Consider the following 24,699-nt stretch of genomic DNA (forward strand, 5'->3'; position numbering starts at 1 on the left):
AAAACATGTTCTGACTTGTGTTTATATACACTTTTTTTTTTTTTTGAGACAGAGTCTCTCTCTGTCGCCGAGGCTGGAGTGCAGTGGCACGATCTCAGCTCACTGCAAGCTCCGCCTCCCGGGTTCACGCCATTCTCCTGCCTCAGCCTCCCACATAGCTGGGACTACAGGCGTCCGCCACCATGCCCAGCTAATTTTTTTTTTTTTGTATTTTTAGTAGAGACGAGGTTTCACCGTGTTAGCCAGGATGGTCGTGATCTCCTGACCTCGTGATCCGCCCGCCTTGGCCTCCCAAAGTGCTGGGATTACAGGCGTGAGCCACCGCACCCGGCCGTGTTTATATACACTTTAAGACACTGCATTGTGACTACCTCAAAATTGTTTGGTCCAGCCCAGTAACACTTATTTAACACAGATTAGATACCAGACATTGTTCTGGGTGTGGTCTTCCAGCCCAGTAACACTTATTAAACACAGATTAGATACCAGATACTGTTCTGGGTGTGATCTTCAGAAACAGATCAGTGACCTCCAAGGATGTATTTTAATGAAATAATGTCACTTTTATTCATAAAATGATATCTCCCAGATTGCCTGTATGGTATGGTGTTTCTCAAACGTTTCCCCACAATACTTTGTATAGCACCTTATACTTCTCTGTAGCAGGCTTCACATTTATAAATAATTATTTGTTTATAACAATCACACCTTTGTTAGAGCACGAGTTCCAAGAGGATAAGTCCATTTATTCATTACTGTATCCCCAGATCTTAATAATGGCTGGCACTTAGGAGGCTTTGAATACATTTTTATAACATGAAAGACTTTCTGACATTACCTCAGATGGCAATATGAGTCACATACCTCTTAAGATATGGGGCATAATCCAAAGCTGTCTCCTCTAACAATCAGAAAATACCTTTGAAGTTGCCTGTTTTATTTACTTTTAAAATGTATGAGACTTTTAAATTCTCATCCATTATGTTCCTTTTAATGTGTGTTTTGTTATTCTCAAGAAAAATGGATACTTTAGGAAATGTATCATGGTTTTAAGGATACATCTGTGTGTGGCATATGGGCTTTGGAATTGGAACTCTTTTGAAAATCTGCCTTGATTTTTAGCAAATATCTTAAACTTGAGTTAGCAGCTGAAAAATGGGGCTGAGAATATTTACCTTGAAGGCTTTTGTTGTTGTTTTTTAAGAGAGTAAAATGAAATGTGCTTAAAGTTCTTGGTTTTTGTTTGTTTGTTTGAGACAGTCTCACTCTGTGTTTCCATGGTGGAGTTCAGTGGCATCATCTTAGCTCACTGCAGCCTTGAGTTTCTGGGCTCGAGTGATCCTCCCACCTCAGCCTCCTGAATAGCTGGGACTACAGGTGCATGCCGCCAGGCTCAGCTAATTTTTAAATTTTTTTGTGAAGACAGGATCTCACTACGTTGCCCAGGCTGGTCTCAAACTCCTGGACTCAAGTGATCTTCCTGCCTTGGCCTCCCAAAATGCTAGGATTACAGGCATTAGCCACCAGTCCCAGCCTGAAATGTACTTAAAGTTAATAGCATACATAATATGTGCTCAAATATTGTTCCTTTTTCCTTTTTTTTTTTTTTTTTTTGAGACAGAGTCTTGCTCTGTCACCCAGGCTAGAGTGCAGTAGTGCAATCATAGCTCACTGCAGAGTCGAAATCCTAGATTCAAATGACCCTCTTGAGTAACTAGAACTACAGATGTGGGCACCCACAACCTGCTAATTTTTTAATTTTTTTGTAAAGAGGGGGTCTCACTATATTGCCCAGGCTGGTCTCTTTTTCCTTCTTACTAGAAAATTTCTAGCTCCCTTCCAAGAATCTCAGCTTATACCTGGTTCTTTCAATATATGGTTAATAACTGTCAACTAAGGACTGAAAGTATTTTCAATCCTTGAGCCATGCCTATGGCTCTTCGTCTGGGGGACAGAACTCTTTAACTGAGTATAATGAACACCTCATAGATTACATTTTCTGGGCAAAATTTTTAACCAATGCCAACAATGTCCACAGAGAAAAATTAGATTGAATTAACTTTTATTACTACTTGTTTAACACAGATTTACTTGTCTTAGACAAGTAAGAATTTATAGACTCTATGCTTTATTGCACTATATAGAAACTAGAAATGCAGTTATACTGATGTAGTGCAGTTTGTGGGAAATCAGGGATGGTGTTCTCCAGAATACATGAAGATTCTCATTGATTGTTGCAAGGAATCACGAAAGAGATCTTTGGTCCAAAGAAGACGTCTCTGAAAGAAAGTAGAGCATCAATTAAATTCACCTTAAGGATATTAGTTAGTCTTTTCTAGGTTAAAAATAGACAGTGATTTCCAGGATTTCAGTTATGACTATTCTTTTTAGGTGACTAAAATGTAAAGAGATGAGTGGGAGGACTTGCCACAGAAGCAACGAAGACCAAGAAGGTATTCGATTTGTCTACTTTCCCCGCATTTGCCATTGATATCATGCTGTCATTTACGAAGAAAAAGAAATATTAGGTAATTTCAAAACTTTATGGTCATGTATACAATTTCATGTCTCTTATATGAGGATAGGCCATGAAGTGTAAATCTGCAGTTAGGAAACAGAAGATTCAACAGTTCTTGTTTATTACATAAATTTCTTGGTTTTATGGGGAAAGGAGAAATGTTACAAAGCTACTCAACTGTCCCTGGTTGAAAAGATCACATAAAGTAATATACAAAAATGCATGGAATAATACAAAATTATATACAAATGCAAGGTGATATTATAATTATGGCTTATTAGAAATATACTTAGCAGTATTTCTTTTTGATTTTCCCAAAATCAAGTATACCCACACTGCTGTTCTCATTCATTAAAAGAGATAATCACAAAATATCATAATATAAATGTAAGTCAATTTCAGTAAACTGTTTTCAAGTCATACCGAAAAAAGCAAACATGGCATTTTAATATTAGTTGGCATTTTGTTTATGTAGTACAGGAAAAATTGTCACTTCATGAGATTAATTAACTCAAGTTCTTGGCATCATTGTTTAGTACAGTGATTCTTAAACTTTACTATGAATTAGAATCACCTGGCAGGTTTGTTAAAACATAATTGCTGGGTCCCGGCTAGGCGCGGTGGCTCACGCCTGTAATCCTAGCACTTTGGGAGGCCAAGGCGGGTGGATCACGAGGTCAGGATATCGAGACCATCCTGACCAACACAGTGAAACCCCATCTCTACTAAAAAAAATACAAAAAAAAAAAAAAAAATTAGCCGGGCGTGGTGGCGGGCGCCTGTAGTCCCAACTACTCGAGAGGCTGAGGGAGGAGAATGGCATGAACCTGGGAGGAAGAGCTTCCAATGAGCCAAGATCGTGCCACTGCACTCCAGCCTGGGCAACAGAGCAAGATTCCATCTCAAAACAAACAAACAAACAAACAAACAAAAAACCATAATTGCTGGGTCCTACCTCCAGAATTTCTGATTCAGTAGGTCTGGTGTGGAGTCCAAGGATGGATATGCAATTTTAAAAACTCAGGTGATGCTGAAGCTGCTGTTCTGGGAACCACACTTTGAGAAGCAGCTGGCTTGGTAGAAGAAAAATGTGTTCTGAATCAGAACACGTGGGTTCTAATCCCAGTGTTGATATTAGCTAGTTATGTGGGATAGTACTGGTCATTTCAACCTGCATCTTTCCTTGGTAAGATGGTTATGTCTACCTTTTCTATTTCACAGATTTCTTAGAAGGATGAAAATATGATGACATCTGTTGAAAGTAATTTGAAAAAGCTAATTTCAATATGAAATATCCAAGAGCATGAGATTTGAAAGATTCCTCAATAACCAGGGGGAAATGATTTTAAAATCAAGAACTAAAAATATTTATTAATTTATCTACCATCATTTTATACCTTTTTTTTTTTTTTGAGATTAAGTCTTGCTTTGTCGCCCAGGCTGGAGTGTAATGGCACGATCTAGGCTCACTGCAATCTCCTCCTCCTGGGTTCAAGTGATTCTCCTGTCTCAGCCTCCCGAGTAGCTGGGATTACAGGCATGTGCCACCATGCCTGGCTAATTTTTTGTGTGTTTTTGTAGAGACAGAGTTTCACCACGTATACTTGTATTTTAAGTACAAAACGACAGTAGATAAATCAATAAATATTTAAACTTAAATATAAGTAGAAAACAATGGTAGATAAATTGTCTTGAACTTCTATCTAGTTCATTTCTGGTTAACTTATACATAGAGCTAGAAATTTATTTTTGACCATTACTAAACTTTTCTGTTCAGTTAATTACTTGATCCATTCACTGAGTTTTTTGTTGTTGTTGTTGTTCTTTTTTTTGTTTTTTTTGAGATGGAGTTTCACTCTTGTCGCCCAGGCTGGAGTGCAATGGTGCGATCTTGGCTCACTGCAACCTCAGCCTCTCAGGTTCAAGCAATTCTCCTGCCTCAGCTTCCTGAGTAGCTGGGATTACAGGCACGTGCCACCATGCCCAGCTAATTTTGTATTTTTTTTTGTATTTTGTATTTTGCATAGAACAGGGTTTCACCATGTTAGCCAGGCTGGTCTCGAACTCCTGACCTCAGGTGATCTGCCCAACTCAGCCTCCCAAAGTGCTGGGATTACAGGCGTGAGCCACCGGGCCCAGCCTCACTGGGATCTGTTATCTAAAACTTTTTACTGGTTTTCAAGTTGGTTTAAGAGTTCAACCTTGAGATTGACTTCTGCTACTGGTAGATTTTTATTTTGGAGGGGGTAAAAATCAGATGGCGAGTTTAGAATTTAATAGATTGAAGTATTATTTTCTGGATTTAATTTACTTTTATTAAACTCAGCTAAATTCCATTTGAACTTTCATTTAAGTGAAAACATTTAGTTCTTTACACAATAGTGATTATTCTAGAAAAGAGCTGGGATTTGAACAGGATTTTACTAAAAGGGTTATTAATTTCAGCAAACCTATTATGAAGATGTAGCTAAAAGTTGTTCTGCATACATTTCCAGGCAATACACTTTGTGATACCATTTCCTTACTTTGGGCAGCAGAGCAATTCGCTGAAGTTGCAGTAACAGATCATCTCACATCCCTTCCCATCCCAGAAATGATCCTGGACATTGACATCAATCTGTGTCAGGTCAGCTACTCCTTCCGGAAGGTTGTGACAGTTGTGATCTTTTAGTATCTTTCTGTAGCAAGAGAGGCGATTTGCAGGCATGGCTTGAACTCCTAGCAGCAAAGTTAGCCCAATGGTGAAAACAAGTACCATCAATTTCATTTTGGCTTTTGGCCCTGAAATAGAAGAAACACCAAAATGTGTCAATGTTTGTTTTTTAAAGATAGAATTCATCTGAATGAAGTTCTGTAGCATGCTTATAAACTCTTGGATAGAAAGAATGGGAGTTGGGCTTTTCTACAATCCTGTTTGTGTTTCTCAAAGTGTAGTTTTATGACCATCTATGATAAAAAACCATTTGGAATATTTGTTAAAAATCAAACGCGCAGGCTTCTGGGCCAGGCACAGTGGCTCATGCCTGTAATCTCAGCATGGGAGGCCTATGTACAAAGATTACTTGAACCCAGAAGTTTGAGACCAGTTTAAGCAACATAGTAAGACTCTGTATCTACAAAAAATTAAAAAATTAGCCAGGCATGCTGGCATGTGCCTGTAGTCCCAGCTACTCAGGATCACTTGAGCCCAGGAGTTTCAGGCTGCAGTGAACCATGATTGTGCCACTGCTCTACTGGGGGTGGCAGAGTGAGACCTTGATACACACACACACACACACACACACACACAGAGTCACACACATGCTTTAGGCAGGGAGGAGGTGTTGGTGAGAGCTGGAATCTGCATTTAAGAAGTACCCAGAGCCATATATATTTTGAACATTCAGTAGAGAACAACTGTTTTTTAAGGTGGTATAAACTCAGGCAAATTTCTAGAACAAATAACATAATTGAATACAGTGGTTCTTTACCTTACATTATCTTACATCCTAACAACGTTGTTGAAGAACCTGGATCCCATCCTGACAGAAACAAAAAACCCATTTATGTTGATAGTGACAGATGATAGTGTATAGATATATTTATAGTTTGATTGTTTTTTAACTTTCAGAAGTAGTTTAGTACCCATTATTGTTGCAAATTTTTAGCAATGCTTGGATTTTTATCCCACATAGACTACTTCCTCTTAGCTGCAGTTGAAAACGAAGGCTTGAATTCCTGCCTTATAATCATGTAGCCTTCCATGAACTCCTACCGTGATGGGGAACTCATTATTAACTAAGTCAACATAGCCCATTGATACAGTTCTAACATTTCCCTTATTGTAAAATACTTTTCTGTAGCTTCCACCCACCAATCCTAGTTTGAACCCTGAAGTCATGCCAACAATTCTAATTTCTCTTCCAGGAGATAATTTTTCAAGTACAGGATTTGCATAGAACTATAGAATATTAAATATCTATCTAATTAGACTTCTCTGGTTTCTATATTAGATGTGAAGAAAATGGAGACTATTGTAGTAAAGGAAGAATAGCAAAATAGTGGAGGAACCAGAATTAGAATCCACAGCCATTCAGATTTTATCTCATTAACAGGTGCCAAAGTATCTTTCCTTCCTTGGAAAGAGGGAAAACAGGTGGAGGACATTGTACTTGGAAAGAAAACAATATTGTGGAATAGCCAGATGTGGTGGCTCACACCTGTAATCCCAGCACTTTGGGAGGCCAAACCCGGCAGATCACCTGAGGTCAGGAGTTTGAAACCAGCCTGTCCAACATGGCGAAACCCTGTCTCTACTAAAAATACAAAAAGTAGCCAGGCATGGTGGCATGCGCCTGTAATCCCAGCTACTTGGGAGGCTGAGACATGACAGTGGCTTGAACCTGGGAGACAGAGGTTGCAGTGAGCAGAGATCAAGCCACTGCACTCCACCCTGCATGACAGAGCGAGACTCTGTCTCGAAAAAAAAAAAGAAAACAATATTGTGGAATGGACATTTTTGGTATGAAGTTTTTAGTGATTAGATATATTTTAAAGGTAAATCATTTTAGATAAGATAATGGATTTTTAAATAAATACATTCATTGCTTTTTTTTCCTTTAGATTAGAAACAAAGTATTTCTTCATACTCCTAAGAGTTTCAGAGTTTCTTTGTCTCACAGTCTAATTTGAGTTAGCCATTTTTGGCTTTGGCTATATATTTCCTTAGAATTATCAATATCCAATTTAATTCCTACCTCCAAACATTAGTGAAAGAAAAGACTAAAATGAGATCTACTTCATTTTATATATTTTCAGATTTAATGGAGTAAGACATTGCAGTGTTACAGTGCATCACAATCCAGCATATATAAATGATATCTTCCAATGGGCTTTTTGTATGTAATGGTTTAAGTGACCTAATATGTGATCTATCATGGAGAATTTTCTGTATGTATTTGAGAAGAATGTATATTCTTCTGCTGTTTAACTGAATGCTCTGTATATGTCTGTTAGGTCCATTTGGTCTATACTGGTGTTGAAGTCCACTCTTTCTTTGTTGATTTTCTGTCTGGTTATTCTAACCATTACTAAAAGTGGAGTATTGCAGTTTCCTACTATTATTGTGTTGCTATTTCTCATTTTAGTTCTGTCAATATTTGTTTTATATATTTATGTGCTCTGATGTTGAGTGTGTATATAATTGTTATAGCTTCCTGGTGGGTTGACCTTTTCATCATTATATTTTCTTCTTTGTCTCTTGTGACAGTTTTCTACTTGCAGTCTATTTTGTCAGATATGAAATAGTCTACTCTGCTTTCTTTTAGTTACCATATGCATGGAGTATCTTTTTTCATTTCTTTACTTTCAGCTTGTGTGTGTCCTTAAATGTTAAGTAAGTTACTTGTAGAAATCATATAGTTATATATTTTTTTTTTCTTTCAGCTACCCTAAGTCTTTTGATTGGAGAGTTTAATCCATTTACATGTAAAGTAATTATTGATAGGGAAGAATTTACTATTGCCATTTAGCTTATTGTATCTAGTTGTCTTGTAGTTAGTTCTTTGGTGCTTTTTCCCCCTGCCTTGTCTTCCTTTGTGTTTTGTTGGTTGTTTTCTTCTTCTTCTTTTTTTTTCTCCTGATATGCTTTGATTCCTTTCTCTTTTGTGTAAACTGCTATAGGTATTTCCATTGTGGTTACCATGAGGCTTACATAAAATATTTTATAATTGGCCGGGCGCAGTGGCTCACGCCTGTAATCCCAGCACTTTGGGAGGCCGAGGCAGGTGGATCACGAGGTCAGGAGATCGAGACCATCCTGGCTAACACGGTGAAACCCTGTCTCTACTAAAAATACAAAAAATTAGCCAGGCGTGGTGGCGGGCACCTATAGTCCCAGCTACTTGGGAGGATGAGGCAGGAGAATCACTTGAACCCAGGAGGCAGAGGTTGTAGTGAGCCGAGATTGGCGCCACTGCACCCCAGCTTGGGTGACAGAGAAAGACTCCGTCTCAAAAAAAAAAAAATTATAATTATAAGTCTGTTTTGAGGTAATAACAACTTAACTTCAATCACATACAAAAATTCTACACTTTTAATTCTGTCTCACCACACCATGTTATTTGATGTCACAATTTACTTCTATTTATATTGTGTATCCATAAACATATTTTAAATTATAGTTATTTTAATACTTTGGTCTTTTAACTTTTATGCTAGAATCAAATGGAATTCAACCACCACCATTTTAGTAATATAGTAGTCAGTATTTGTATATACACTTATCTTTATCAATGAGTTTCATATTTTCTTATGATATTTTGTTGCATTTAACAATAAAGATGTATAGAGTATTTCCTTATAATTAAAAAGAAATCTTTTTCTTCCATTATGGTCTTTCTATATGTTGCTCTCTCTACCAGGAATGTTCTTTTTTTGGCTGGTTTTTTGACTTTTAGGTCTCAGTTTAAATGTCATTCCTTCAGTGGCCTTTCAATCTAAGGTAGTTTCAACCTTGTTCTTTCATAGTGCCCTTTTCTTTTCCTTAATGATATTTATCACAATTTAAATGATATATTTGTGAATTTACTCATTTTATGTCTGTCATTCTCATTAGACCAAAGGCTCCATGACAGCAATTTATTTTGTTCACTACCATACACCAGTGGCTAATACAATTCTTGGCCCATACTTGAAAATGAATGATTTTCCAAAAACACATTTTTTATTCTAGGCAAGAGCCTATAGAGGTTTTATGTTGTCTAAAAGAATATGTGGACTTCTTGGGCTAACCTAAGTCCTTCCTTTCACTTTGTCTCCACGCCAATCATTTATTCCTGTTCACCTAGCCAGGCAGTCAAGCCAGTCATCTCTTTAACCCTATGTATGTGTCTCTGCCTTGTTGTTCCTTCTCACCCCTTCCCTTGATATTAATTTCTGACCAAAGCATCCATGAAGGACAAACCTCACACTCATATCTTCTAAGAATCCTTCCCTGATTTCAGACAATACTACTCTCATAGCTCCCTTGCTCTATGTTCCCAAAGCACTTATATATAATCTGTCCTACAAGAACTGTGAATTTGAGTAAATAATGCCTTGTCATTGTCAGCATTTTTATAAGCTGGTTAACCATTTGGAGAATATGACTACAACTGGATATGGGGAGTGGGAAATTCAGAGAGCTGATTAATTATTTAGTGAATTGGTTATTATGTGAATTTACCTATAGCCAAGAAGGAAGATTGGGAACAATCATAAAGGGCCTAGAAGATATGATAAAGAGTTTAGACTTTATTGAGTATATTAAGAAGCCATTGGAAGATTTTGACAGAAGAGTAGAATGGTCTGATTTATGCCTTTTTAAAAAATCACTGGCTGGTCTGTGAAGATGTATTGTGGTGGGACAAGATTGGAAATAGAAGAAAAGAGGCTTTTGGTGAGAACTGATGGGAGATATGAGGCAAGAGGGAAAGAATCAAGGATGACTCTTGGGCTTTTGGCTTGAATGGTGTTGCCATTTGTTGAACTGTGGGAGAATTAGTAGGAGCCAATTTTGGGGGGAATCCAGGAATGAGTTTTTAGACAGGTTAGGTTTGAGATGCCTGTTAGATATCCAAGTGAAGATGTTGAGTAGGCAGTTGAATGTGAGTCTAAAGATCAGGGGTGAAAATACAAATTTGAGAGTAATCAGGATATTTATTGATAATATCTATATCTATGGGTCTGGCAGGGCAGTAAGGGTAGACCCAGAAGAGATAAGGCAAAGGGCTGAGGCCCAGGGCAATTCAATATTCAGAGGACTGGAAGAGGAGATGCCAGCATCAAGGCAGTGAGGACTGTAACTTCTACTTCTTTTGTATTGAAGCAGAGTGCCTGCTTCAATGTTGAGCTCACAGTAAGTGTTCAAAAAATTTCCTTCAGTGAAATGAACAAATAAATTGCTGGAAAAATAAGTAAGTAAATTGCCATACCACATACCTGTTCTGTGTTCATGCCAGAGCATAAAATCATTTATTGCCACAGTCTAAGTTGCATACAATGGAAAGTTCCACACCTAGCAAGTACCTACTGGTAGTTGTGTGTGTGTGTGTGTGTGTGTGAGTGTGTGTGTACACATTATAAATTACATGTTTTGGCCCGGCACAGTGGCTCACACCTGTAATCCCAGCACTTCGGGAGGCCGAGGCGGGCAGATCACGAGGTCAAAAGATTGAGACCATCTTGGCCAACATGGTGAAACCCCGTCTCAATTAAAAATACAAAAATTAGCTGGGAGCAGTGTCATGTGCCTGTAGTCCCAGCTACTCAGGAGGCTGAGGCAGGAGAATCACTTGAACTGCAGAGGCAGAGGTTGCAGTGAGCTGAGATTGCACCACTGCACTCCAGCCTGCGCGATGGAGCCAGACTCCGTCTCAAAAAAATAAAATAAATAAAAGAAAATAAATAAAATAAAATAAAATAAAATAAATTACATGTCTTAAATGCAGACTTCTCTTCTTCCTTTACTTAAGTACAGATACATAACTTTAACTATTATTTAGCAAATGGAAAAATTTCTGACCCAGTGTGTTCCTGGGATACATTGGTTGTTGTTTTCATTAAAGGATACCAAACTTAATCCTTGGCAATCCATCAAAACCATATATGTTCAAGTGCCAACAAGAGTGAAATGATTTTGGCCAATTTGAAGAAAATTGGTCTTTTTTTTTCTTTTTCAGTTGAGGTACATGTACTTAAAATCCCTCCTGGAGTACACCCAAATTACAAAAGAAAACAAAGTTACGTACTAAAAATTAGAAGGAGTGAGCAAGAGAAGCTTAGGTAGTTATCCATTTTTTTAATTCGATTTTATGTAATTAACATTGTTCCAAATGTTGTATGATACCATTTATATCCTAATAGTGTTGTAAGTTTTAATAGATCATTGCAGAGGATACAGGATTATGAGCAAGACATTTCCAACTAAACAATAAATCATTGCTACCATCCTTTGGTAGGGAATTGTAAATTTTGATTCTGTCTGAGGGCATTTAGCACAAGCAAGCTTTTGAATGGCTGGAGTTAAATGGAGACTTAAAAAGAGAAAAATTATCCCATTTAATTGCCAAAACTAACAGGACCATGCAGTTTAAGTGTTCAGACATTTATGGTGCAAATGCTCATACAGGCAGCTGATGTCAGTTCTGGGAACCCTTATTAAGAGCAGTGGCATGAAACAGAGTTGATGAATTAGACAGAAAAGACAGTCCATTTTCGGATTGCTTTCAAAAAAGCAGCAAGAGAGAAGCAAAGCTGCAAAAGCAAATGAAAACTCCAGCCCAGAACTTGACATTTGAAATATCAAAATTATAGTTGGGAGAGATTAAAATTGCTGCCCAGTCTGTGATGTTTTCCATTCATCTCTCTTGGAGGATGAAAATCAATGTTTTTTTCAAGTTCTCTTTTTTTCTTATTAACTGCCTTAGAAGACGTTTTTATCAGAATGACTGAGTCCTTAGAAGATGTTTTTGTTAGAATGACTGAGTCCCGAAGTGAAATTTCCCAAAGTATGTGTTAAAGAACAGAAGCAGTATTAAAAAGTGAATAAGCTGCTTAAAGATCCTCAAAACAGACATATCATCTTAAATATCTAAGATACCTTCATCCATAGAAAAACAAAATCCACATCCTGCCTAAAAGTGATCAGGCTCTTAGAGCATGCCAGAAGATGATATTAATATTCAGTCTTGCATCATTCTCCTTCTTTTCCTGGACACAGTAAATCATCATCACTGGAGAAAAGGACCAGCATTTGGGAGAGCTTTTCATAGACTGTGTAACTAAGTTAAGGAATTTTAAAGAGGAATTTTTCTAAGTCTCAGAGGGAAAAAGTGTTCTCTTTATATTAGCAGTACAGACACTGTTGTGTTCCAAGAATGGACACCAAGGATGAATTCAATGAATTCCTTCTTTGTATCACACATTTGTACCAGTTTCTTTTCAGGAATCAGGATTTTTAAAAGCAAAAAACATTTTCTTTCTTAGATGTCACAGTTAACTTCATGTAGTGTAGGTAATATAGCTGCTGCATTTAAAACAATCTTACATACTTTATCATTCTCACATAGTTCTGAGGACTGGGATAAGTCCTGTTGTGTGGGACAAATTCAGAGTGAATTTGGGCATTAAATAAATGACAGTGAAGAATCTGCCTCTTTTTAAACCTATAATGAAATGACTTTCCTAGTCAAGAAATATACATTTTCTGTTCTCTTTTAATCTGATTATTTGCCCTTCTATGAGGAAGCATCATATTTTTCAAAGTGCCTGCACCATCTCCTCAGAGGATCTCTGTCTTTCTTTTCTGACTCAACACATACATACATTTCTGCTCTAATCTACAGTAATAATTTGGAGCAGAACAACTGACATAAGATTTTTTTAATAGAGGAAAAATTACATACCTTTTTCTTCTTTCCTTTTGGTCTTCTTGGCAGAGGATGCTTCTTAAATGCTCACACTCACTGGGTGAGTTTGGGCAAAAGGAGAAGAGAGGAGGTGCTGGAAGGAGCTTCTTTACAAATGAACCTTTGTCTGCCTTGTCTCTGGCCTGGGATCGACAGACTCGCTGCTCCAGCCAGGACTGCGGGGAGGAGGGGAGTGGAAGGAGACAAGGCTGCAAGAATTGCCTCCTTTGGAAGTGTTCAGTTCGTTCCAAACCAGGCGAGAACGAACTGAACAGCTTCTTTACAGAGGGAAATAACTAGTCTATACAAGAACCTCAGGGAGGCAGACTCTGGTAGCAATAAAACATAAAACCTGAGGGATTTTAAAAGAACACAGAGTGATTTTTCCCTTAAGAAAAGTGTGTGTGTGTGTGTGTGTGTGTGTGTCTGTGTGTGTGTGTGTGTGTGTCTGTGTGTGTGTGTGTGAGAGAGAGAGAGAAGAGGAAAGTGGGGAGTGGCTAGCTGCGCACCTCTTCCCCTTTCACAGTTTTCCTAGCCATCTAGATCTCTTACAAAATTTTGGTAGAAGATATGTTCCAATTCACCTTCCACCCCTTCCATTTCTCACCCAAAGAGTCATTACTAGTCAATGGAAAGCTAAAATGATGACTAAAAAAGAAATGTATTCTGTGTCTTAGAAATAAAGGCACAAAAGAAATTTTATTCTGTTTTCAGCAAACTATACTAGAATTCTAGCATCTGTTAACTGTCTTTTAGGTTTTTAAAAAATTCGATTAGGAGTAGTGTTTTGGGAATTAGAGATATTATATTGTAATGGAGTTGGAATTATCTAGACAGACAATTGAGGAAAGGGCATTCCAGGTTGAATTACAAAGGCATGAAGGTGAAAGAGAGGGTGACAACTTCGGAGATTATAGGTAGTTTCATTTGGCTAAAACCAAAGATGGTAGGAGATGAAATTTGAGAGATAAGAAGCAGCTCATTGATGAATTACCTCATATGCCATGCTAAAAAAATGGCTTTCATCTTGAAGATGAATGGAAAGATGTTGAAAACATATTAAAAAGGATGAAAAGCCTGACTGCAGTGTGAAAGAAGGATGGTTTCCCAGGAGGAAAGGAGACTAAAACAGAGAATACTGGCTTTTGCTGTAGTCCAGAAGAGAAGATAGGAAGGAAAATTGAAAAGACCTGATTACCAATTAAGTGTTTATGTTTAGCATAGAGATAGGAAACTTTATTAACTTTCAAAGGCTTGGGCCTTTGGACGATGGTACTGTTAATCATCTAGAAAAAGGATATAAAAGGAAGAGCTGTTATTCATCTTGGAAAAAGAATACAAAAGTTTTGGCTGGAGGAGGAGTGGGAAAATAGAAATGAGTTAGTTGGTGAACGTTGAGTTTAAGGAACCCTAAATACAATTGAGAATGTTTAGTAGGCAGTTGGTTAAGTAGACCTGGAGCTTAGGAAAAAGCCTGGTCTGGAGAATTAGTTCATCAACCAATCAACTCAATATCAAATAATCTCAACTAAATAACTAATACAGATATTCAACTAAATGATAGCTGAAGTCATGGTTGTACCACTAACAAGTTACTGTGCTCTTACTGTGTGCCAGGCATTTCACACGTCTGAACTCGTTCACTCTCCTTCCAACCCTATGAAGTAGGTACTATTATTAGTTCCATTTTATAAATTGGGGGAACATCAGAGATGTCAGGTAACCTGCCCCAAATCACACACACAGCCAGAAAATGGCAAGACCCTGGCAGTGTGTTTCTAGTGTCTTCATTTCCCACCATTATGCTGTACTGCCCCTTAGAATATAGAGTTCATGATAGGACTGAGAGAGAATTATTCAAGGGATGGGTAGAGAACTGGGAAGAAAACTGACAAGAGGTAGCCAAAGAAGTAGGGGAAAAATTAGGAGAATGTAATCATGGAAGTTAAAGGAAGAGTATTTCAAGAGAATGGAGGTGAATGGAAGGCTGCTGATGACAGCAGTGTTGGGAGAACCACACATGCACACCCTGATATGAAGGTAGGCAAAGCAAAGTGAAGGTCAATACAACCAGAAGCAGTTCCAGCCCTGACAGAGATCAAATCTCTGCTTGGTCTCCTTTTTGCTGAAATTGGAGCAAGTGGCATGGACTTCAGGAAGGGAGATGAGAGGTGTGTGTGCAATGGACTGCACATTTCCTTTGCATATTTATAAACAAGTCTGCTGTGATTCTTACTAAAGATGATGCCATACACAGATGGAGTTAATTTGTTTGCATGATTTAAATGTATATAAATATGTGAATATGAGGAGGAAAATGGAAACTAGACTTTATTCCACTTTAAGAGCTATCCGTCCTGTTTACCTCAGTTAGATCTAAACAGAGGTATGGTGCCAAGGCAAATCAACATTCCCTGTAGATGGATCCTCTCTTTACTCTGTTTTACTCTTATTTCTTTGTGTGTCTAATTCTGTCTAAATTTCCCTTATTGTGTTGCTCATTTTGTCTCCTTGTGTCTGAATTCATAGCTGCTCAAAATAGTTGATTCATTTTTATATTCAGCAACACTAAAATCCACACAATATGCTTGGCATTGTGCTTATGAATACTGCCTGTAAGTGGTACATAGCAGCTCTTGGTAATGATCTAATCGTCTCTGGATCATGTTCTGAGCCACTTAGGAAAGTTTTCCCCTAAGAAGCACATTTGGACCCTGGCCTCCAAATCCCTTGTGTTTTCAAACATGTGTTTATTACTAGCTGGACTTCCTATCATTTCTAGAAAGAATGATTAAACAATATCAAACTTATAATTGCTTGTCATTCATCCTGATGTCTATTACATGGAGTTGTCCATTTGAGAAGGAGTTCAATTGCAAACCAAGGCCTGCAGTCACAGAGTCTGCCTTTGTGGTTTTTAATTTGTGGCTCAAATCTGAAACCACTCTTTGTTTTCCTGTACATGGAGCCTTAAGGCCTTTTCGTTTTCCACTCTTTGTTTTCCTGTACATGGAGCCTTAAGGCCTTTTCGTTTTCTTATCTGATGGGCTGTTACTCAGACCTCTTATCGAACCCACTTTATGTTGCTCTGAAGACCACCTGTTTCTTTGAGACGGCCTCAGGAGCCCCCCAAAGTGAACCTTTTATGTGACATAGAGCTTCTATTTTAAGTAAAACCATCCAAATGTAATGTACAGATTTCCAGAAAATATGTCCAGCTATGTATTTTTACGTGATGATGATGATGACGATGGTGGTGATGATGATGGTGATAATGATGATGTGTGTGTTTATTTCTACAGGTATATGTTATCACTTTTAGGTGCAATCAGGTTTGTTAGAAATAGAAAATCCTCACAAATTAGTGATAAGACCGATTCATGAGTAGAGAAACATTTTATACAGAATTTAAGCAATTACATTCAAAGTACTAAAATTAAATTTGTAAAGGGATCTAATTAGTATTTCTTTTTTTAAAAAAAAACCTCCCAAAATTGAAAAATTGAGAAAAACACCAAAAAACAGCAAAATCCTTCCAATCAGATGAAGTCTGAAGAGATGTCTCAGATATAAATAATTTCAGATATCATACATCTTAAGCTTGTGAGAGAAAAAAAGGGAACATGCATTAGTTCTTCCTCTGATGTCCACCTGGGAGCTCATGCATTCACCCTAATTTAGAATCTGCTGCTCCTCTGTTCCATAATTGACCCCTTTCTCTCATTTCCCTCGGGCTTGACTCCTTCTGGGCTCACCGAGGCTGGCAGTATGGGGAGAAGCAGCAGCTGGTTTCAGCCTTCACAGCTCACATCTTCCCAGGAGAGAGGTAGGACTTGTTTTATGTGAGTATCCTTGACAAAAGGAGCCTCAAAATAATTGCACTTACTGAAAACTAACTCACAATATGCTTGTTGAAATAGTGATGAACTGCGACAAAATTACCTCTTAAAACTACCTTTAAAATCTTTCATCAGTTAAAAAGAAACAAGCTGTTTTACTAACTTAACTATTTTTGAACTCAGTAAAAGAGTTTCCTCTTTGATTAAAACTATATAAAGTTTCCCTTAAGATATCCACTGAACCTTGGACATTTATGCTTAGAATGGTTTTTGCAAGTGGGTTGAACAACATAACCTCTATTACCCAAACTTAGCTTTATGTTGCTGAAGTGAGACTCAGGAAAACAGGTTCTACTGAGGAATCGTCAGTGAGGCCCTTGAAGAGACAGCAGAATCACCAAGTAGCTGTTGTGTAAGAGGGTGAACTGATGCTACCTCCCCTGCAGGGAGAGAAACGCTTCCATGAGGCATTCATGCTGGAATGCAATTTCGATGGTATGATGTACTTGGGAATGGCTAGGATTCCCAGATGGGCAACCCTGGCTATAATGGGGATAGCCGGGAGAGTCTTCTTGATCAAATGCTTTTAGTCAGAATATCAAACACAAGCTCTCTTTTCCCTGGGCATAGAGAGTAAGGCACCCCCCTTCATCTGCGCTGCCCCAGGAATGCTGGGCTTTTTTAACAGAATTGATACGTAGAGATTGTAAGGTTACTCATGTAACCATGAGTAACATGATTTTCAATGCTGCAGAAATAAAGTCAGAAAAATGAACATCAGGAGAGACCTGTGTCCAAGAAAACTATCCACTTTTAGGAGCCCATGGAATAGTTAGAATGAATGGTAATGTTAAAATGAAAATAAACTTTGGCAGGAAAAGAGGCCAAGAAGGAAAGGAACATGAAAATAACCTTTTTAGTTTCCTGGCAGTCTCTAAGGGGCACTGGACTGGTCCATGGAATCACAGCCCAGAGCCTAGCAATAATTTTATGATTTGTTGGAGACAACCTACTCACTTACCAAACCTAGAAAGATGGAAAGATTGACTAAGTGTGTTAACGTGTATTCTTTTGTAGGTCCTGAGTTATTGCCCTAATCTTCTCGAAGCTGTTTCACAGACACAAGCATCTGGTGAGTTGATAATGTTAATGATAATAGCAATGATACTAGTAATAATAATGCTATTAACTGCATTGACAAGTGTGCTAAACATTTTGCAAATGCTGTCTTATTTAGTACACACAACTTACTTACATGAGGTAGTTTCCAGATGGGGGAACTGGGGTTCAAAAAAATTAAGCACTTGGCCAAGATCACACAGCTGATAAGTAGTGGAACACAAACTGGAAACCAAGACAAAACTGTGCTTTTAGCCTGCTGCCACAATAAATAGTAAAAGAAATAGAATGAGAAATTGGAGAACCTAAAATAACAGTACCTCTTTAAAAAATTGTAGCCCGTAATTTGAATGTGCATGAATCACACCTGCTCTCTGTGAGCCACAGAGTCCTCTCTCTTTTTACCATGTTTCCTCCGTCCATCTTCTGTTCATATTTGGATTGAAACAATTCTTACCCGGACAGTCAGAAACTTAAAGCAGCTGAATGGTGTTTTCTACAAAGTCAGATATGGAAAGTTGCCAAAATATCAGTCCTTGGGACAGAGTTTTTAAGTGATTATAATTCTAGGAGTAAAACCGGTCACTCGGTAAATATTTGTCAAATGAATGAATGAGTTAATGAATAAATGAGTGAGGGGATTAGATTCTTGGGTAGAGGAGAGGTTCTTGGGAAGTAATCATTCATAATTATTTATTGTGTGTCTGCTGTGTACCATGAATGATATTGCAGTGTCGCTGAAGGCGAAGTTCAGCAACTGATCACCACTATTTCCTCAAGGTCCTCTCGAAAGCACAAGCTACTTGGCCAGCCTGGCTGCTGAGACCTGCTGTAAACCCTCAGTCTTCTCCCTTGTAAAATAAGGGGTTTAATTGATTGTTTTTATTGCTCCTTCTACTTCCCATTTTTCTATGAGTATATGATTCTAAATATCATTTTTAAACAAACATTTTTATTTTAGAATAATTTTTGATTTAACAGAAAAATTGTTAGCTTAGTACAGAGACTTCCTATATATGCTATACCGAGTTTCCTCTATTATTTAACTCTTACATTAGTGTGGTCCGTTTTTTTCTAATTAATAAATCTACATTAATTTATTATTAACTAAAGTTCATACTTTATTTATTTTTACTTAGTTTTTACCTTTTTCTGTTGCGGGATCCCCTGCCCAGAACACCACATTACATTTAGTTGTAGTGTCTCTTCAGGCTCCTCAGTGTCTCCAACTTTGCCTGTTTTTGATGACTTTGACTGTTTTGAGGAATACTGGTCAAGTATTTTGTAGAATGCCTCTCAACTTAGATCTGTCTAATATTGGTCTTATGATTAAACTTGGGTTATGTGTTTGTAGAAAGAGGACCACAGAGTTAAAGTGCCATTTCCACCACATCATATCACACATGAACATACAAGTCAGGAATGTGACTTATCACTATTGATTTAACTTCAATCACCTGGCTCAAGTCATTTTCATTATGTGGCTCCACTGCACATTTACTCTTTTTCACCCCCTTTCCATAGTACACTCTGTGGAAGGAAGTCCCTATGCAAGGTCCATATGTAAGGAGTGGGGAGTTATGCTCTACCTCTTTGAGGGCGGAGTAACTACATAAATTTTGGAGAATTTTTCTTCACATGAAATTTGTCCATCATTGCTTATTTATTTACTTGTATTAGGATGAACTCATGTATATTTATTCTATACTTTGGATTATTTTATACTTGGATTAAAATATTCCTTGCTCAAACTGTCCCAGCTTTTGCCTCTGGGGGCTCCTTTAGTTGCCTCTTGTGTCTCTATGGCATGCCCCATCAAGGTCGTGGTTTTTGGTTTTGTTTTGTTTTTGAGCACTTTCTTCCTTTCTGGCACTAAAAGATTGCTCCAGGCTCATCTTGTGTATTTCCTGTCCCAGTACTAGAATCAGCCATTTCTCCAAGGAGCCCTGGTTCCTTTCATTGAAGAATAAATTAGAAACCAAGATCTGGGAGCTAGGTGTGCTCATTAGTACTGGTGTGTCATAGCTGCTCATTCCTCTCAGCTGACAGAGCAAGGAAATATACTGTGTATACCAACCTGTGTAAATACACATATCTATGAATATTGCTATGCATAACTGTCTGTATCTACAACAACCTAAACATGAGTTTATACTGATGCCTCCAACTCTAATCCATTACTACGTGAATCATTTGAGCCTCCTCCTCTTGCTCATCTGTAACCTCCTGCTCCAGCAGTAGGAACCTAACTCCTACTATCAGCCACTTATTTGATTGTTCATTTCCAGTATACATATATAGCAGCATCAGAATTGTTAGCACATACCTCATGGTAAACAATTTTATCAGCTAGAGTACAGTGTTTATATATGGTGTCTTTTACCTTTAGTTTGACAGACTCCACTCATTTCCAAACTTACATAGGTCTGCAACTTCCCCCTCACTACGCCTTTCAGTGAGGTTGTTTCATACATGAGTGATAAAGTTAGATTGTTTTGTCACATTCTGTTTTTATCCTGGGATTGTCCAACCTCCTAAATAATTGTTCGTAATTTGCATGTATTAAGGTTCAGTCTTTGTGCTGAAAAGGTCTATGGGTTTTGACAAGCGCATAGTGTCTTGTACATACCATTACATTATGATACAGAATAGTCTCTCTGCCTTGAAATATCTCCTGTGGTTTACCTATTCAACCCTCCCCTCCCTCCTACCCTGAACTCCTGGCAGCCATTGATCTTTTTACCATCTCTATAGTTTTACCACTTCTAGAATGTCATATAATTGGAATCATGTAGTATGTAGCCACTACATACTGGCTTTTTTCACTTAGCAATATACATTTAAGATTCATCTATGTATTTTCATGGCTTGATAATTTCTTTTTATCACTGAATAATATTCCATTGTATAGATATACCAGTTTGTTTATACTTTCACTTGTTGGAGGACATCTTGGTTGCTTACAGTTTTGGAAATTAAGAACAGAGGTGCGCGCTGGGCATGGTGGTTCATACCTGTAATCTCAGCACTTTGGAAGGCCGAGACAGGCGGATCATCTGAGGTCAGGAGTTTGAGACCAGCCTGGCCAACGTGGTGAAACCCTGTCTCTACTAAAAATACAAAAAATTAGCCAGGCATGGGGGCACATGCCTGTGATACCAGCTGCTCAGGAGGCTGAGACAGGAGAATTGTTTGAACCTGGGAGGCAGAGGTTGCAGTGAGCTGAGATCATGCCACTGTACTCCAGCCTGGGCGACAGAGCGAGATCCATCTCAAAAAAAAAAAAAAAAAAAAAAAAATAGAGGTGCTGGGGCTGGATGCAGTGGCTCACGCTTGTAATCCCAGCACTTCAGGAGGCCGAGGTGGGCAGGTCACTTGAGGTCAGGAGTTTGAGACCAGCCTGACCAATATGGTGAAACCCCATCTCTACTAAAAATACAAAAATACATTAAAAAAAAAAAAATTAGCCACGTGTGGTGGCAGGCGCCCTGTAGTCCCAGCTACTGCAGAGGCTGAGGCAGAAGAATCACTTGAACTTGGGAGGCGGAGGTTGCAGTGAGCCGAGATAGCACCGCTGCACTCCAGCCTGGACAACAGAGTGAGACTTCATCTAAAAAAAAAAAAAAAAAAAGAGAGAATAGAGGTGCTATAAATATTTGTATGCAGGTTTTGTGTGGACATAGTTTTCAATATCTTTTTAACATTTATTTTTCAGGTCAATTAAAATCATTATTTGTAATAATCTAGCCTTTATATGGATTCTCAAATATAGCTATTTTAAAAATAATAAACACATTCATATAATAAATCCATTCAGAATCAGACACCATTTTGTATGAAAGTGTAAACAATGAACCTGCAATTATTTTATGGAATAAGATAACTTTAGGGCAGTTTAGCAGTATTTCATTTAACATTCTTTGAAATTTGAGCAGACCTGTTGTCTATGGAAGCTGTTTCTTTTACATTGCAAACAGGGAAATTTATAGGTGTTAAATTTGCTACAAAATTGTTCCTTTATTGCTCCTTTACTAATAAAACATATTGAAAATTACATATTTGGAAATCTAAATAAAAGCATTTTCAAACTGAAATAATAAATACAACACAGTATTAGATAACTAAAACTTGCTCCCTTTATGTGTATACATATCAGACAGGACACACGAAATGCCAGGAAATAGGCAATGATGATATTTTCTCTGGATATTTCATCTCTAAACACATGAAATATATTACATACGGTATAATCCTGATGAAATATAACTTGTTATTCCAGAGGATTGGGTATGTGTTAGAGAGTCACCTATGTCCACTGAAAGTTTAAAGCATAGAAACAATTCTACGAAAAAAAACCCACACCTTTCTATAACACTATCTTCTATCAAATGACAATTTGATCAAATTAATCTTTGCCTTTAATACTAATATTCTAAATAAGCCTCCTTCTTTGGGGGTGAATTAACAAAAATTGCCCCTGGATTGTTACCACCTTACAGACTTTTTACTATGCTTCCTCACTCTATGTTAGTGACTTGTGTTGATTGGTCCAGTATGGCTCAAGTGTAAATATCTTGACATTAGAAAGATTTAACAATTTTAAGTGATTTATTATGTGTCTTAAGCTATCTTATGTCTATGGTTTATTTTATGTCTTAAGTTACTTTACGTAAAATATTTGAGAAAATAGAGAAGGATAAGTATCTGAGAATGAAGGGTTTAAGAATATCACACAAGTTCAATGTCTTTCCCCTCCCCATAGAAATTTTGACCATTTTAGTGTCAGAAAATTAATAAGTCTGCCAGGCGCAGTGGCTCACGCTTGTAATCCCAGCACTTTGGGAGGCTGAGGCTGGCGGATCATGAAGTCAGGAGATTGAGACCATCCTGGCTAACACGGTAGTCTCTACTAAAAATACAAAAAATTAGCCGGGCGTGGTGGCGGGCGCCTGTAGTCCCAGCTACTCAGGAGGCTGACGCAGGAGAATGGCGTGAACCCGGGAGGCAGAGCTTGCAGTGAGCCGAGATGGCGCCACTGCACTCCGGCCTGGGTGAAAGAGTGAGACTCAGTCTCAAAAAAAAAAAAAAAAAGAAAAGAAAAGAAAAGAAAAAGAAAATTAATGAGTCTAAAGCTATCCCAGCAAATAATGGGATTTTCGTTCCTGACCTAAAAGTTTCTGAGATTTCTCCATTAGAAGCCTGCCTCACTGAGAGGTGAAGACTTTTTAACCAATAAGCCTGGAGGTTTTAGGGCTTTAGTTTAGCATAAGGAATTCAGGAGAGAATCCCTGGGAATGTGATTCTCGCTGAAGCAAGTCACGGGTTATGATGCATTAGATGGGAGCTTCTGTGGTAGACCATGTCCCTTTTAACATCATAACATGGGAAATCTTCCTTCTACCTCTTTTTTCATACCCCTTCCCTGTGTGACAGAGGGCCCTTCAGATGCTTAGCTGCCTCTCCTATTCTAGGATCTCTTTCTGTCCTTTGATTTTCGTCTTCATCTCTCTTTCTCCATGTTTCTTCCTATCCTTTTGCTCCCATGAAACTATTTGTGCTATGCTCTGTATCCTTCCAGGTTGTGACTCATGTCCCATTTGAAGCTGGAGAAGCAGCACGATAGACTAAGATATGAATTCCCTGGATCTTCGTTGGTAGTTCCCTGCATACTTTTTTTTTTTTTGAGACAGAGTCTCGCTCTGTCACCCATGCTGGAGTGCAATGGCGCAATCTCAGCTCACTGCAACCTCTGCCTCCCAGGCTCAAGTGATTCTCCTGCCTCAGCCTCCCGAGTAGCTGCGATTACAGGCACACACCACTGTGCCCAGCTAATTTTTGTATTTTTAGTAGAGACACGGTTTCACCACGTTGCCCAGGCTGGTCTTGAACTCCTGACCTCAAGTGATCCATCTGCCTCGGCCTCCCAAAGTTCTGTGATTAAGGTGTGAGCCACTGCATCCAGCCTCCCTGCATACTCTTAAGTATGCCAATATTAGGTGAGTGGATATACATGTCTCCGGAAAAAGAACATTTTGTGGCCTCACAATGGTTGTTCTTTTCAGTATCCCCCTGACATGGCAAAACAAACTTACTGAGTGCCAAAGATCCTCCAGGAGGAAAGGAACGAAGACCTGGGGAAGGGATCTCCGTCCCATTTGAGATTCAACCTAGGTAAAACTTTCTGAAGGGTTAAGATAGCCTGGACTGAGGTCTCCCAAGAAGAGAGAGTCTGGCTCAGTGACAGGTTCAACACCAGAGCCTAGAGGTTTGTGGGGACAGCTTGTTCTAGATCCTGTGTGTAGCTGTGGTTAGAAGCCCAATTATACCCAGCCACTTTGGCAAAGCTGTCGTGTTTAGGGAACAGTGGCTGATTGTGTGTGGGTAAATCCAGTAAGCTGTTGTCTTGGAAGTCCATATGCACAGTGCTACCCTGCTGCCTGAGCAGTTTTCCATAGCAGCAAGGCCATTCCTACAGCAAGACAAGGACTCGCTGAAGCCTGATGGAATAGTTTTCAACAGTGACATTGTATAGAAGTTATGTTTAAAACCAGAACCTGTTAATGGACTGGTCACATGGACCACTGAAACAAGACTACTACCTTTGGACTAAGTTAATTCCCAGGTTTCTGTACAACAGAGAGAATGAAGGTTCCTTAAGAAAGAGAAACCAAATTACCTACTATATGGAGGAATGGAGGCTTAAGCAAGCAATTGGAAAAATAAAGAGAGATGCCCAAATTTTTCATCCTAAACTGATCGAGATCCATACAGATTATATTTAATATGCTAACTCATT

General features: G+C 38.3%; 1 protein-coding gene across 1 annotated transcript; it reads right to left on the reverse strand.

Moving 5' to 3' along the window:
* Positions 1 to 2,045: 2,045 nt before the first annotated feature.
* Positions 2,046 to 13,366, reverse strand: SCRG1 (stimulator of chondrogenesis 1). The gene is made up of 3 exons (XM_002815296.5): positions 12,943 to 13,366; positions 5,044 to 5,299; positions 2,046 to 2,279 (listed from the first exon to the last, which is right to left on the reverse strand). The coding sequence occupies exons 2-3, from the start codon at positions 5,283 to 5,285 to the stop codon at positions 2,225 to 2,227; spliced, it is 297 nt and encodes a 98-aa protein (XP_002815342.1). The 5' UTR covers positions 5,286 to 5,299; positions 12,943 to 13,366; the 3' UTR covers positions 2,046 to 2,224.
* Positions 13,367 to 24,699: the final 11,333 nt, after the last annotated feature.

Source organism: Pongo abelii, chromosome 3, assembly GCF_028885655.2.
Source record: "Pongo abelii isolate AG06213 chromosome 3, NHGRI_mPonAbe1-v2.0_pri, whole genome shotgun sequence".
NCBI lineage: Eukaryota > Metazoa > Chordata > Mammalia > Primates > Hominidae > Pongo > Pongo abelii.

Excerpts from the sequence above, each read along its gene's own strand:
- SCRG1 (XM_002815296.5), bottom strand. The coding sequence starts at position 5,285 with ATGAAATTGATGGTACTTGTTTTCACCATTGGGCTAACTTTGCTGCTA. Across the intron at positions 2,280-5,043 it reads GAATTGCTCTGCTGCCCAAA|AGACGTCTTCTTTGGACCAA; the intron begins GTAAGGAAATGG and ends ACTTTCTTTCAG.